This window comes from Coregonus clupeaformis, chromosome 2 (genome assembly GCF_020615455.1).
Source record: "Coregonus clupeaformis isolate EN_2021a chromosome 2, ASM2061545v1, whole genome shotgun sequence".
Lineage (NCBI taxonomy): Eukaryota > Metazoa > Chordata > Actinopteri > Salmoniformes > Salmonidae > Coregonus > Coregonus clupeaformis.
Genome location: NC_059193.1, coordinates 18777517 through 18790059, shown reverse-complemented (window position 1 = coordinate 18790059; position 12543 = coordinate 18777517). Strand labels below are relative to the sequence as shown.

General features: G+C 41.5%; 2 protein-coding genes across 3 annotated transcripts; one reads left to right on the top strand and one right to left on the bottom strand.

Annotated features, from left to right (window-relative positions):
- Positions 1 to 403: 403 nt before the first annotated feature.
- LOC121534167 (leptin receptor overlapping transcript-like 1) lies at positions 404 to 4391 on the bottom strand. 2 transcript variants are annotated; one of them, XM_041840709.2, is made up of 5 exons: positions 4141 to 4391; positions 3275 to 3350; positions 2973 to 3159; positions 2520 to 2632; positions 404 to 1751 (listed from the first exon to the last, which is right to left on the bottom strand). In XM_041840709.2, coding segments are annotated over exons 1-5 (393 nt in total). In that variant the 5' UTR covers positions 4157 to 4391; the 3' UTR covers positions 404 to 1750. The 2 variants fall into 2 exon arrangements, with proteins under 2 accessions (XP_041696643.1, XP_041696633.1); XM_041840699.2 differs by having other exon boundaries at positions 404 to 2632; positions 4141 to 4389.
- Positions 4392 to 4651: 260 nt separating this feature from the next.
- LOC121534160 (signal recognition particle subunit SRP72-like) lies at positions 4652 to 11428 on the top strand. Its single transcript, XM_041840686.2, has 19 exons — positions 4652 to 4784; positions 5414 to 5534; positions 5683 to 5806; positions 6176 to 6319; positions 6461 to 6572; positions 6699 to 6730; positions 6853 to 6977; positions 7100 to 7157; positions 7301 to 7432; positions 7598 to 7726; positions 7856 to 7928; positions 8184 to 8248; positions 8356 to 8451; positions 9151 to 9254; positions 9376 to 9453; positions 9638 to 9775; positions 9889 to 9929; positions 10064 to 10223; positions 10573 to 11428. Exons 1-19 carry the CDS (start codon positions 4685 to 4687, stop codon positions 10757 to 10759), a joined length of 2019 nt encoding a protein of 672 aa, XP_041696620.1. The 5' UTR covers positions 4652 to 4684; the 3' UTR covers positions 10760 to 11428.
- Positions 11429 to 12543: the final 1115 nt, after the last annotated feature.

The window sequence follows — 12543 nt, the reverse complement described above, 5'->3', positions numbered from 1 at the left end:
TTCTGAAAACCCTTGAATGAGTAGGTGTGTCCAAACTTTTGACTGGTAGTGTATATACATAAAAATAAGAATCAGCTTATGCACTGCCTTGTTTCATGTGTCAGTTCCTTGCCAGGTGGGGGAGACAAACCACAGCTATTCCTCCTGTGTTAGTACTTGACTACCTGCTTCCATGTGAGGAGGTTAATACACATTTCAATCACTACCTTACATCACACACACACCAGTGTGGAACATATAAAAGCAACTGGATAGAATCAATGGTTTGATCCTCGTGAGATCTGAAGGTTCAGTAGTCAAGGAAGAACCAATAAATAACAGGCTCTTCAAAAGTCTCATACCAAATGCAACTTGGACGTGTTGATATTGGAGTTCGATGTATAATTAATTAAATGAGAAGATGTTCAAAAATTGCATTTATTTAGAAAAGAAAACCACCATGTTGACTTCTGTCTCTGAACACAAAACTTGTAGATAGAAAATGGCAATTGGACATGTAAGTCGCTCTGGATAAGAGCGTCTGCTAAATGACTAAAAATAAAATAATAATAAATACAAAGTGTCCGCTAAAATCAATAAATAAAATATTATTTCAGGTCTGTGAAACATCATATCTTTCACAAAAGAGATCAGTGACGAACCCATCCCATGACTAGAATGACCTGATACAGCAGTTTGTATGTGTTCATTTGTTTGATTGAATTATATTGGAATTTATTGGACATTTCTCAAACTTTCAATAAGCAGTGCTATAACACTAATTATGTGGTTTAAAAACACTATGGAATACCTTAGATGTCCAAAAACTGTAGATATACCATCAGTGCATTGCTGTAGGCGTAAATGTATATTTGATTATTTGTTTTGATGTAAGGAAAGTAACAGTTTCAATTTGAATCAAGGTAATAATTATTATTTAAAAGTTCAGCTAAACTCAAAAAGGTGCAAAAGAGTTTTCATTATGATACAATCACTATCTTCACTGAGGTTGTGGTCTCTGGAAGACTGGAAATAAGAATTTGACAAACCTATTCACAAACTGAGTGACACAAAAAGAGATACCTGATTCATCAGTGCTTCCGGTTATTTTAGGAATATTTTGAGATGGGTTTAGCTTTTTTGTGTGTCTCTTCCAGAGACCACTTTTCAAAGATAACAGTTCCACCCGCAAAATAAAATAAAAAGCGATCATAAACACTCAACCCTTCCACCCAGCTGAACAAACCAATGCACATGGGGTGACAGCTGCTTAATACCCTTCTTAGCTACGACTATTTCAGTTAAATGTAACAACCTCCAAAGCTGCAGCGCACTGTTCACTAAGACCTTTAACTAATGACAAACTACACTGAGAGAATGTATGGTATCAGCACACCCAATGCAGGCATATAAGGACCACATGAAAACTAGTTTAGGCCTATACGGCGAGTTCATTTCCTTCAAGAAGAGGATGCGAGTACATCTTAGTGCAGGTGTACTAAATATAGGCCAAAACATTATGTGCCTTGGTAAAAACTGGGGTTCATCCACATTTATCTTTGAAACATAATTACAGTGCAGCCTTTTTTTCCAACTCCAGGTATAGAAACCAATAAGATACCTGGTAAATCCAGGCCTAGCGGTATTACCCAGGTTATAAGTAGCCTAGATCTTAAGTTGGCCATGTTTCCACCGGTTAGCCCTAATCCTGGGCTGTCTGACGAAGATTTTTGATGATTTCTAAACCTTGCTCCAACAAATCGATGCCAACTCTGTTTTAGAGAGAGAAGATGACACAGGGTTACAATGATTTCTAGACATTTTTCAAAAGGAACAGAATATGCTACGCTAGGCTAAACAACAAAGCACAAGAGGCCTGTCTCAAATGAGCGTCTGTAAATAGCTGAGTCATTAGAATTTGACGACTGCAAATGGGGGACAGTGCATTGGATAATGTATTATATCAATGTATGCTGTATCTACCTTCGTATTGAATGGTTTCAATCTGAGAGACTAAAGCTTACAGCTTTCAATGTGCTCTTCAAAAACAACACATACTCCATACAAAATATCCTGTGCCGTCAGCAATTGGAGGGGGAAACTTCCCTCTCGAGACTGACCAGCACGCTATTGTACACCATTTGTCAGTTAGATATCTTTGTCACAGGAAAAGATTACACCTTTCAGACAATTTTTTAAAAATCACAATCCCTCCCATAGGTCAATCTGAATCCAGGTTGACATTTTTGCATTTGCACAGATAAGATGGCCATTTTTGATCTCAACATTATAAAGATTGTGACAGTCAAAAGATAAGCCTGTACAGTACATGAATGTCCAAATGAAAGACAGCACATCCACCTGAAGTCAGTCTGACATTCCGCATGACAGTCAAAACAGATTGCACTGGTTTAATGTGTCTATGGATGGGTGGTCATAAATAAACAACAACAATAGTAATCATAATTACAATCATAATAATAATTATAGAAATATAAACAGTTCAGACTTAGCCCCCCACCCCACACTCCCAATTTTACCACTGCTGCCAACTAAAGTCGTCGTTTGATCCGAAGACCAAGAAGAATCCCAGAATGGTTGCGAAGATCACTATGTTGCCTGTTAACACAAGCGCACATGCTCCCCAGGCAATCTGTAAACAACAAACATGAATAATTCAGTCCGCTCATGTTACAAAATTCTGCATAGCACACTTTCAATCTGTGGTTTGGACTGAGCAAAACAAAGTCATTTTTAAACTGTTGTTTAGTAATGGAGTTCAGCATTTCTTGTTATTACATAAATGGTAGCCTATAAGATATAACAGGAATGGTCCTTATTCCATTTGTGTAACAACAAAAATGTATGCAATTAGAAAGCAATTACTTTAACAGCAAAGCTAATACAATGTTACAACTGCACAGGTATAAGTGCAAAGTGTTGCCAAGTACCACTTAGCCTACACATGCAAAATCACCAAGATGTGTACTTACAACATTGGCTCTGGCGAAAATGATTGGCAGGCCGAAAGCTGAAACCACTATGCCTGTTGTGAGAAATAAAGCCAGCTCTTTGCAGGCATTGCTGGCCGAGTCTGTGTCGTCAACAATTCTCCGGGAGATGCAGTAAGGGATTGGGGCGAGGATGTAGAAGAAGAGGAGGAACAAGGGCCAGTATTTACTGTGAAGAGAGAAGTTCCCATCAGTTATGACTGGAAAAATACTACATCTGGGCAGCATCATATTACAAAGGCCTGCATCATGACAGTCAGGTTGAATATGATGGAGATACTTACTCATACACTGGAAGGGCACATCCTAGCATCAGGAACATGAGTCCAATGGCCCCACCAAAGGACAGGCCGATCAGAGCTAGAAAGGAGTGGTAATGAAACTAAGCAGCTGTGTGCGTGTGTGTAAGACTAAATATTTTGGTCATAATTGATCATCTGACCGTGGCCCTAATGCTTGGGTGAGGGGATGCTGAGTATTTTCAGCTACTATTTATTATGTGAATGTGAAATTGGTGGCTAGGTGCTATTATTATCGTTTCATTTGTAAACTCCTGCATGTCATGGTTACTTAGCTAGTTGGTGAGGAGAGACAATGCAATTGCTAGCGAGGTCTAGCTTGAAGTCATCATTGCATCATAGCTAGCTAGCTTGATAGCTTTCTTAGCTAGTTAGCGCTAGCTACATTACCTGGCTTGCCATAACAACCAATCACTAACAACACTGGAGGTTGTGGATTTCATTGATTCAGAATGGCAATCATTAGCTAGCTAACTTAGTTGGCCATTCGAAACTACACTACCAGAACTAGCCAGGTGCCAAGCTAGCTAACATTAGCTATACTGCTTCATCTCTCTTTGATATGTAACGTTAGATATGTAGCTAGCTAGCCAAGCTGCAACATTTTTATTTAGCTAGATAGTTAGCTAACGTTAGCTAGCTACACTGCTATTTATCGGGCTGTCAAAGCTAACTGACGTTAGCTAGTTTAGCTAGCAAAGAATGGCGTTAGCTTAGCCGACTAACTAGTTAGTACTCAGTTGTTAGCTTGATAGCTAGCAGCACATCCATCCTTTCAGCGTTTATACATATTTGTGTGATTACTAATCCAGTTAATGTATTATCTAAAAGTAAGACAGCAACTTCCTCACCTTTAATCCCGGCCATTTCTGTAGGACATAAACTTGTCACACAGTCCTCGTCAACAACAACACACCCTTGCTACTGGATCAAACAGTCGGTGCATAAGATTTCAAAGAGCGATCAAACAGTCGGTGCATAAGATTTCAAAGAGCGGTCTGTAGCTAGCATTGCGCATGGGCGAAACCCATCACTCTAAACGGGAAACTTGTCTTTGAATAAATAAACTATACACAATAATCAATTAATCGCAGACAAACTCATCTGATTTATGCATTTGTATGCTTAAACCCCACCCTGTATCAGTATTAGCTAATTATCCTTGTGTTGATGAGAGAGTTTATTCTTAATACTCTGTTAATATCAATGCCATTTCTATTGACAAAAATGAAATAATATAACTAGCTAGTATATTATGTTGTATTATGATGTTTGTCTTTTTAAATGCATGGGGATTCCTCACTTTTTTTGTTTTTCTTTAGGTTTAGTTGTGATTCTATTAACCCGGAAGAAACATCATTTTGCTTCCGGCGGCAGTTTCGCATACAGCGAAAGATGTCGAGTGGAGGCGGCGCCGTTGCTTCGCTGTGGACCGAAGTGAATCGCTGTGGACAGAATGGAGACTTCACTCGGGCCCTCAAAGCTGTCAACAAAAGTAGGATTTTGCTCTTGTTCACATGTTTGTAACTGTCAAGCTGAATACATGATCTATTGTTTGAGGGCTGACTAGTTTGCTAGCCAGCTGGCTAGCTACAGCTGTTAGCACTTAGCTAAAGCGTTAGCTAGCAGAAATATGCAGCTATACGTTAATCAAGCTAATCACTAACTAGTTTCTGTTTATATTTGAGTAATTGTACGAAATGATAAGTCGGAGTCTAGTGTAGATTCAGTTGAGGACAGTAATATCACATTTTGATTAACATTAATCTTTCAATTGTGGTAAACACAGTGACGTGTCCCAATTAGCTAGCTAGCTAGCTACCGTTACTAGCTTAGCTAGTTAGCCACACTATATAGCAACAACCGTGCTAGACGCTTAAAGATATATCCTACCGTAGGTAGCAGTCTTTTATTCACCAGGGAACTGTGATTCATAGATTTGCGCAAAAATATAGATTTACACAAAAATACAGATTTGTACAAAAATATTGTTCCGTGTGCACTATTACACACCACAAATTGAGATTTGATTAAGTTATAGCTAACTAGTTTGATGGTGGTGACCTGAAGAAAAATTATACCTTTAAGTGTAAATTGTAATCACGAAGTGCGTTTCTTCCACAGTTTTGCATGAAGTCAAGGAAGACGTGACAGCCCTTCACTGTAAAATAGTTTGCCTGGTGCAGAATGGCAGCTTCAAAGAGGCACTGAATGTCATGAACACTTATTCAAAAGTACTTGGCAGGTATGTTGAATATGACTGACTGGATCATATTGTTACATTTTGATAATCTTGTAGCATTGCAAAGTCTATAAATACTTGACTTGGTCGGAGAAACTCCTGGTTGTACCCTTTTTCCAATGTTGAACACTTTTTTTTTGTTCTTCCTCAGTGAGCTTATTGTGTTTGAAAAGGCCTACTGTGAGTACCGATTGAACAGAGTTGAAAGTGCCCTGAAGACCATTGAAAGTGTTTCGGAACAAACAGACAAGCTCAAGGAACTCTATGGCCAAGTGGTAAGACTTTTTGAAAATACATGATGTGTTGTTTCCGCTGCTTGTCTGTCTACCCTTTAGTGGATAATCCTGCCAGCCAAAGTGCCAATGTACTGACCCCTGGCCTCTGGTCGTCACTAGTTACCACAGCCACAAAGTAATAATTATGGCTAAACCTGGCCTATTTCTACAATTTTTCTTCGTAAAATCTGATTTTAACCCTAACCACACTGTTAACCTTGTGCCTAATCCATACCTTAAATTAAGATTAAATAAATTATAATAATAATGCATTTTTGTTTATGTGAATTTTTACGATATAGACCATTTTGACTTTGTGGCTGTGGTAAATGGTGACAAACCTGGCCTCCCCTTTTGTTCTCACCTTAGCTGTACCGTATGGAGCGCTATGATGAGTGCAAGGCTGTCTACACAGACCTGATCAGGAACTCCCAGGATGAATACGAAGAGGAGAGGAAGACCAACCTGTCAGCTGTGGTGGCTGCTATGAGCACATGGGAGAATGCTTCTCCGGTGGGTCTTCTGCACACAATTAGAACCGACTTCTATTGATAATGGTCCTCTGAGACACTTGGTTATTGAAGCCCTGGCATCCTTAATCTTCCCAAAGTCTCTATATAACACTAAATAATAAATCCACCCTCTTTTTTTCAGGATGATCTTGGCCTTTCTGAGACTACATACGAGCTGAGCTACAACGCTGCCTGTACTCTAATTGGTCGAGGCCAGCTCACGGAGGCTCAGAACAAACTACAGGAAGCAGAAGGTCAGGACCACAGACATTGCAATTCATCCTGCTACAGACGTGGTCTTATTACATAATGTTGCACTTAAGGTTTTTTCCAGCCCTTTCATGGTTAATGTTGATCGTTTTTGTTTGTTGTTTTTTCAGAGCTTTGTCGGGTTTTCTTTTCAGAGGATTCGGTGAGTGCTCTATGCCTGTGAAATAAATACGATAACAATGTCATGGCTGAGCGCACATATAGAAATGTCACCGACTGTTTTCTCAAGTTCTGAATCGTATTTGGCTTGTCTGATTTGTGCAGGATATAACTGAGGAGGACGTTGAGTCGGAGCTGGCCGTCATCCACTCCCAGATGGCCTACATTATGCAGTTACAGGGTCGGACAGAGGAGGCGCTGCAGCTCTATAACCAAGTCATCAAGCTCAAGTGAGTGTTCCTCCAAAGTGGAAGCAATCGAGCCATTACATTCAATTTTAGCTGATGTGCAATTGTAGGCACAGGAAGAGAGTAGTGGAAGAGTTGTCTCATGATTTTTTGTTGAATCCTAGGCCGTCAGATGTGGGACTTCTAGCTGTGACTGCTAACAACATCATTACAATAAACAAGGTAGGTACATGCTTGAACATTCCCTGTACTGCTAGGAACTACTAAACATTGAAACCGGCTTAGCTGACAGTGTTCTCTTATTGTTGAAGCCATGGTTTTGATCCTGGGCCAAAGCTGTTGCTCATATATTTTTTCTCCTGCAGGACCAAAACGTGTTTGACTCTAAGAAGAAGGTGAAACTGACAAATGCCGACGGCGTCGAGTACAAGCTGGCCAAGAAGCAGCTGCAGGCCATCGAATTCAACAAAGCCCTGTTGGCTATGTACACTAACCAGGTATCGGATTTGAATACATTCATTGTTAAAAGGATCTATCTCCTCCACTCTTTATTCACAGTTTTATTTTGACATGTAGTTATACACACTCATGGCACGATCTGAACAAGTTAGACTGGAAATCCAAACAGTCATTGATGACTTGCGTTACGTTATACCCCACAGGCGGACCAGTGCAGAAAGCTGTCGTCAGGCCTCCAGTCCCAGAACCCAGGCCACCCGCGGCCCGTTCTGATCCAGGTGGCTCAGCTGTGCAGAGAGAAGCAACACTCCAAGGCCATAGAGTTGCTTCAGGTACTATCTGTGGGCCAAATCCTAACTTGAGATGCATGTAGATGATGTATGAATGTAAATATACATTGAAAGTGCTTCCTTCTCCTGCATGTGTAATGCTAACTGTGTGTGTGATTCTGTTTTTTAAAGCGTTTCTCAGACCAGCACCCAGAGAGTGCATCTGGTATCAAATTGACGATGGCACAACTCTATTTGACTCAAGGTAAGGTTGTCTTTCCAAATCCCTGTTTAATTTAGTCACTGGGTAATAACCACAAAAATAGGCCTATTGAAGATAAATGGGATTAGATTAGTGCTAAACAGTGCCTTTACTGATGCCTGGTACTGTTATCTTTTGATTTGATGATCAAGTGACTCCTGTCTTGGCAGCATTTCGTTCTGTTGTGTTTGTGCATATGTCAGGCTATACAAGGTAACCTCATAGTAAATAAATAATTTATCGGTGTCTTCTCCAAAGGTCACGTTACAAAAGCATGTGACATCTTGAGGTCGATCGAAGATTTCAAGCACAAACAAGGGATGGTTAGTTTTTGCACTCTTCTATTGTCCTAAATCTAATCATAGATTTAACATTTTCTGAACAAACATTTCAAGGATCATAAGACTAAGAAATTGAAATTGTTTCACAGATCTCAGCTCTGGTATCAATGTATAGCCACGAAGAGGACATCGACAGCGCAATTGATGTCTTCAGCCAAGCTATTCAGTACTACCAATCAGAACAGGTATTATACCCCTTTCAGACATATGGAATGTGGCGTCTTGAAAGTACCTCTGCTACGGATTCTTCGTTTGTCTGAAAGGGTACACAATGGCTTTTTAAAAGCCGCCACGAAACCTTCTCTGGAGATAGTTTTGAAGTGCCACTGAACGGGCATTTAAGTTGTCTGTAAAGGAATGCCACTTCTGAAGTGGGACTAACGTCCATCACTAGGCAACCAGAACTGTCAATCAAATGACCTCGAGCTGCCTGTGCACACCCTGCCTGCTGCCTGCACGCAGACCACTCGCTCCTAAGAAAGTACTTTGACGTTCGTTAAATACAATGACTTACCAAAACATTTAGTAGAAAGAAAACAGATCTATCTACCCAAACATAAAAAAACAGCAGAAAAACAACACATCAATCAGCAACGTTTATTGTTGTCAGGGAAACAATACGGAACATCCTATGCAGGAGCAGAATTCTACTGTCTGAAAAGTTAGACACTACCTTTTTAAAATGTCGGAAAGGTTATCAATTGTCGCTATCGACCCGTTACTGTAGCGGCGTCCTATGTATGAAAAGGGTATTAGTCAACAAGCACCTTTTTAGATTTATGATGAAGTCAATGTAACTTAGAAAATCCTGGACTCTGAGTGAGTGTTAGTATATGCTCCCATAGTAGCACTGCATTGTCAACTATTGTATTCCTCCATCCCAGCCTGGTTCCTCTGTTCACCTGGCACTCGTACGAGAGGCCGCCGATTTCAAGCTGAAGTACGGACGGAAAAAGGAAGCCATCAGTGACCTGGAACAACTGTGGAAGTGAGTGACGTTCTAACGATTGTTCTGTTTCTGTTGTGCAGTGGTGATGCTGGTGAATGCGCTGCTTGGTCTACGTTTTGGTATTCAATGTAATAACTTGTTTTCCCCCCCCGTTCCACAGGCAAAACACCAATGACATCCATACTTTGGCACAACTAATCTCTGCTTACTCTTTGGTGGATCAAGATAAAGCCAAGTCGTATCCTTTCTTTGCTCTCTGTATTTAAAACTGCACATAAGTATGAGTCTTTGAATGAGTATCTCTGATTTGTGCAGTTTTTCATTCAGTCAAGGTGATGTTTACCATTGTTATCATAAAGTGCATAGAACTGCCTAGGAAATTGAAAAGCATATGTTATTATGTCCTTAGCCCTTTGTTCCAGCCTCAGCAAGCACCTCCCCTCCCCTGAAAGCATGTCGTTCAACGTGGACGTAGATGAGCTGGAGAACTCTCACGGAGCCAACTCTGTCCGAAAGAAGGCCACTAAATTAACGGGGGAGAACCTACCCAAAGAACAAGGGTGAGGCGACCTGAAGCTTTTGAAAACGCTTTGAATTAAGCTGCATACTACCTGTTCTATACATGCTATATACATAGGCTTTCTCTCACTATCAATATTCTCTCTCTCCACAGCCAGGGGGATGTTAAGAAGAAGAAGAGGAAGAAGAAGAAGGGTATGTCCTCATTGCAAGTTGTGTTGTATGTGAATATCTGCATGCTTTGTGACACAATTGTCTTATCTGATTAAATAAAGTCAGCATCTCTGAATGGGATGGGGATTCACTTATTTTCTCCTGCCTCTGTTTAGGCAAACTGCCCAAGAACTACGACCCCACGGCGAACCCTGACCCGGAGAGATGGCTGCCCATGAGAGAGCGCACCTACTACCGGGGCAGGAAGAAGGGCAAGAAGAAGGAACAAGTGGGTAAAGGCACGCAGGGCGCCACGTCAGGAGCTGCGTCCGACCTGTGAGTATCTGTGTCTCTTATTCTAATAGTTGAACTCAGGAAAAATCAATGCGACCCTGTTTGATTCCCGATTTGTTGATGTGGCACCTTTTTTTGCTTTAGTTAAACCCCCCTAATGTTGAAAACAAACATCATTATATTGTCATCCAGAGTCATTTATTATTTTCCAAGCAAAGCACACAATATTTTACATACAGCAGGTTTTTAAAGGACCGAAGAGTTTGGGCTGCTTCGTGTTTTGATTTTGTCCATGGAAAAAATCGCAATACTGGTATCGTCACAGCCCTACATATTACCTGTACTGTTGCATTTGGCCGGTAACACATTATTTATTCTGCTGTGTTTCCAGGGATGCCAGTAAGACGGCCAGCAGCCCCCCCACCTCCCCCCGGCCAGGGTCAGCCCAAGCTTCTGCCTCGGCCCCCGGTGCCAGCAACGTGGTCCCTCCACGACAGCAGAAGCCTGCTGCCACAGGGCCAGGGGCCCGCAAGAAGGCCCCTCAGAAGAAGAAGAAAGGAGGCAAGAGTGGCTGGTAGGCTGGAAGAATGCTGCAGATATGGAGCAACACATTGGCAACCACCACCACATGGCCTGGAACTCACAGAATCATGATCTTTGTCATTTAGGTTGATTATCAATTATTATTTAAAAAAATTACCACAAACATTGTCCAATTTCTAGTTGTTGAATAGGTTGCGATGAATTGAGTATTAGGCCTCAATTCCCTGCCTGCTTCCTTCACGGTTAGATTTTTTTTTTTTTTTGATGCAGAAACAATTGTCTGAGAACTTATGGAAATGGCCAGAGACCTTAGTTGTGTTTATTGTAGGCAAGTTGGGGTCTCTAGTTATAATTCGTATTTTCTGTGCAGAGGAAATTTACTGTTTGTTTTTTCTGTTCTCTGAGCCTGAGTTTTTGAAAACTGTTCTTTTGACCATAAACTAATTTCCTTGACTTGCCCGCTCAATTTCAATCACTTCACCCTGTTTTCAACCAAAAAGAGGCAAGCTGTGTATGCAAAAGTAAGTTTAATTTTTTTTATCCCTGCATTGGTCTCGGCTAAAGTAAAAAGACAATGTTTTAATTCTTGGGTAGCAGTACGTCATTTGTGCATTGTTTTAGGAACAATTATGAAAGCAAACGATTTTGGCCAAAATGTGTATCCCATTGTTATGTCTTAATAAATAGGCTTCCTTAACAACTGACAAACTGATCTCTTTGTGTTAACTTGAATTTGTCTTTGGAAAGTCTTATCAATGATGTACAGTGCCTTCGGAAAGTATTCAGACCCCTTGACTTTCTTGACAAATGTTGTTACGTTACAGCCTTTTTCCAAAATGGAGTAAATCAAAACATGTATTGAGCAATCTACTCACAGTACCCCATAATGACAAAGAGAAAACAGGTTTTTAGAAATGAGACTATACTATTCCAGGTATTCCTTAAAGAGGTAGGGTTTTAAGTGTCTCCGGAAGGTGGTCAGTGACTCCGCTGTCTTGGTCGTGGGGGAACTTGTTCCACCATTGGGGTGCCAGAGCAGCGAACAGCTTTGACTGGGCTGAGCGGGAACTGTGCTTCCGTAGAGGTAGGGGGGCTAGCAGGCCAGAGGTGGATGAACGTAGTGCCCTCGTTTGGGTGTAGGATCTGATCAGAGCCTGAAGGTAAGGAGGTGCCGTTCCCCTCACAGCTCCGTAGGCAAGCACCATGGTCTTGTAGTAGATGCGAGCCTCAACTGGAAGCCAGTGGAGTGTGCAGAGGAGCGGGGTGACATGAGAGAACTTGGGAAGGTTGAACACCAGACGGGCTGCAGCGTTCTGGATAAGTTGTAGGGTTTTAATGGCACAGGTAGGGAGCCCAGCCAACAGCGAGTTGCAGTAATCCAGACGGGAGATGACAAGTGCCTGGATTAGGACCTGTGCCTCTTTCTGTGTAATGTAGGGTCGTACTCTGCGAATGTTGTAGACCATGAACCTGCAGGATCGGGTCACCGCTTTGATGTTAGCGGAGAATGACAGGGTGTTGTCCAGGGTCACGCCAAGGTTCTTTGCACTCTGGGAGGAGGAAACAATGGAGTTGTCAACCGTGATGGCGAGATCATGGAGCGGGCAGTCCTTCCCCGGGAGGAAGAGCAGCTCTGTCTTCCCGAGGTTCAGCTTGAGGTGGTGATCCGACATCCACACTGATATGTCTGCCAGACATGCAGAGATGCGATTCGCCATATGGTTATCAGAAGGGGGAAAGGATAAAATGTATTGTGTGTCGTCTGCGTAGCAATGATAGGAGAGACCATGTGAGGATATGACAGAGCCAAGTGACTTGG

What these genes read in the sequence shown, in the direction of transcription:
- LOC121534160 (XM_041840686.2), top strand. Translation starts at nt 4,685, where the DNA reads ATGTCGAGTGGAGGCGGCGCCGTTGCTTCGCTGTGGACCGAAGTGAAT. An exon ending in CCTCAAAGCTGTCAACAAAA is followed by an intron (nt 4,785 to 5,413) that starts GTAGGATTTTGC and finishes TTTCTTCCACAG; the next exon opens with TTTTGCATGAAGTCAAGGAA. An exon ending in TGGCTATGTACACTAACCAG is followed by an intron (nt 7,433 to 7,597) that starts GTATCGGATTTG and finishes TATACCCCACAG; the next exon opens with GCGGACCAGTGCAGAAAGCT.
- LOC121534167 (XM_041840699.2), bottom strand. An exon ending in TGTGCCCTTCCAGTGTATGA is followed by an intron (nt 3,160 to 3,274) that starts GTAAGTATCTCC and finishes CTCTCTTCACAG; the next exon opens with TAAATACTGGCCCTTGTTCC. An exon ending in TTTTCGCCAGAGCCAATGTT is followed by an intron (nt 2,633 to 2,972) that starts GTAAGTACACAT and finishes TGTTGTTTACAG; the next exon opens with ATTGCCTGGGGAGCATGTGC.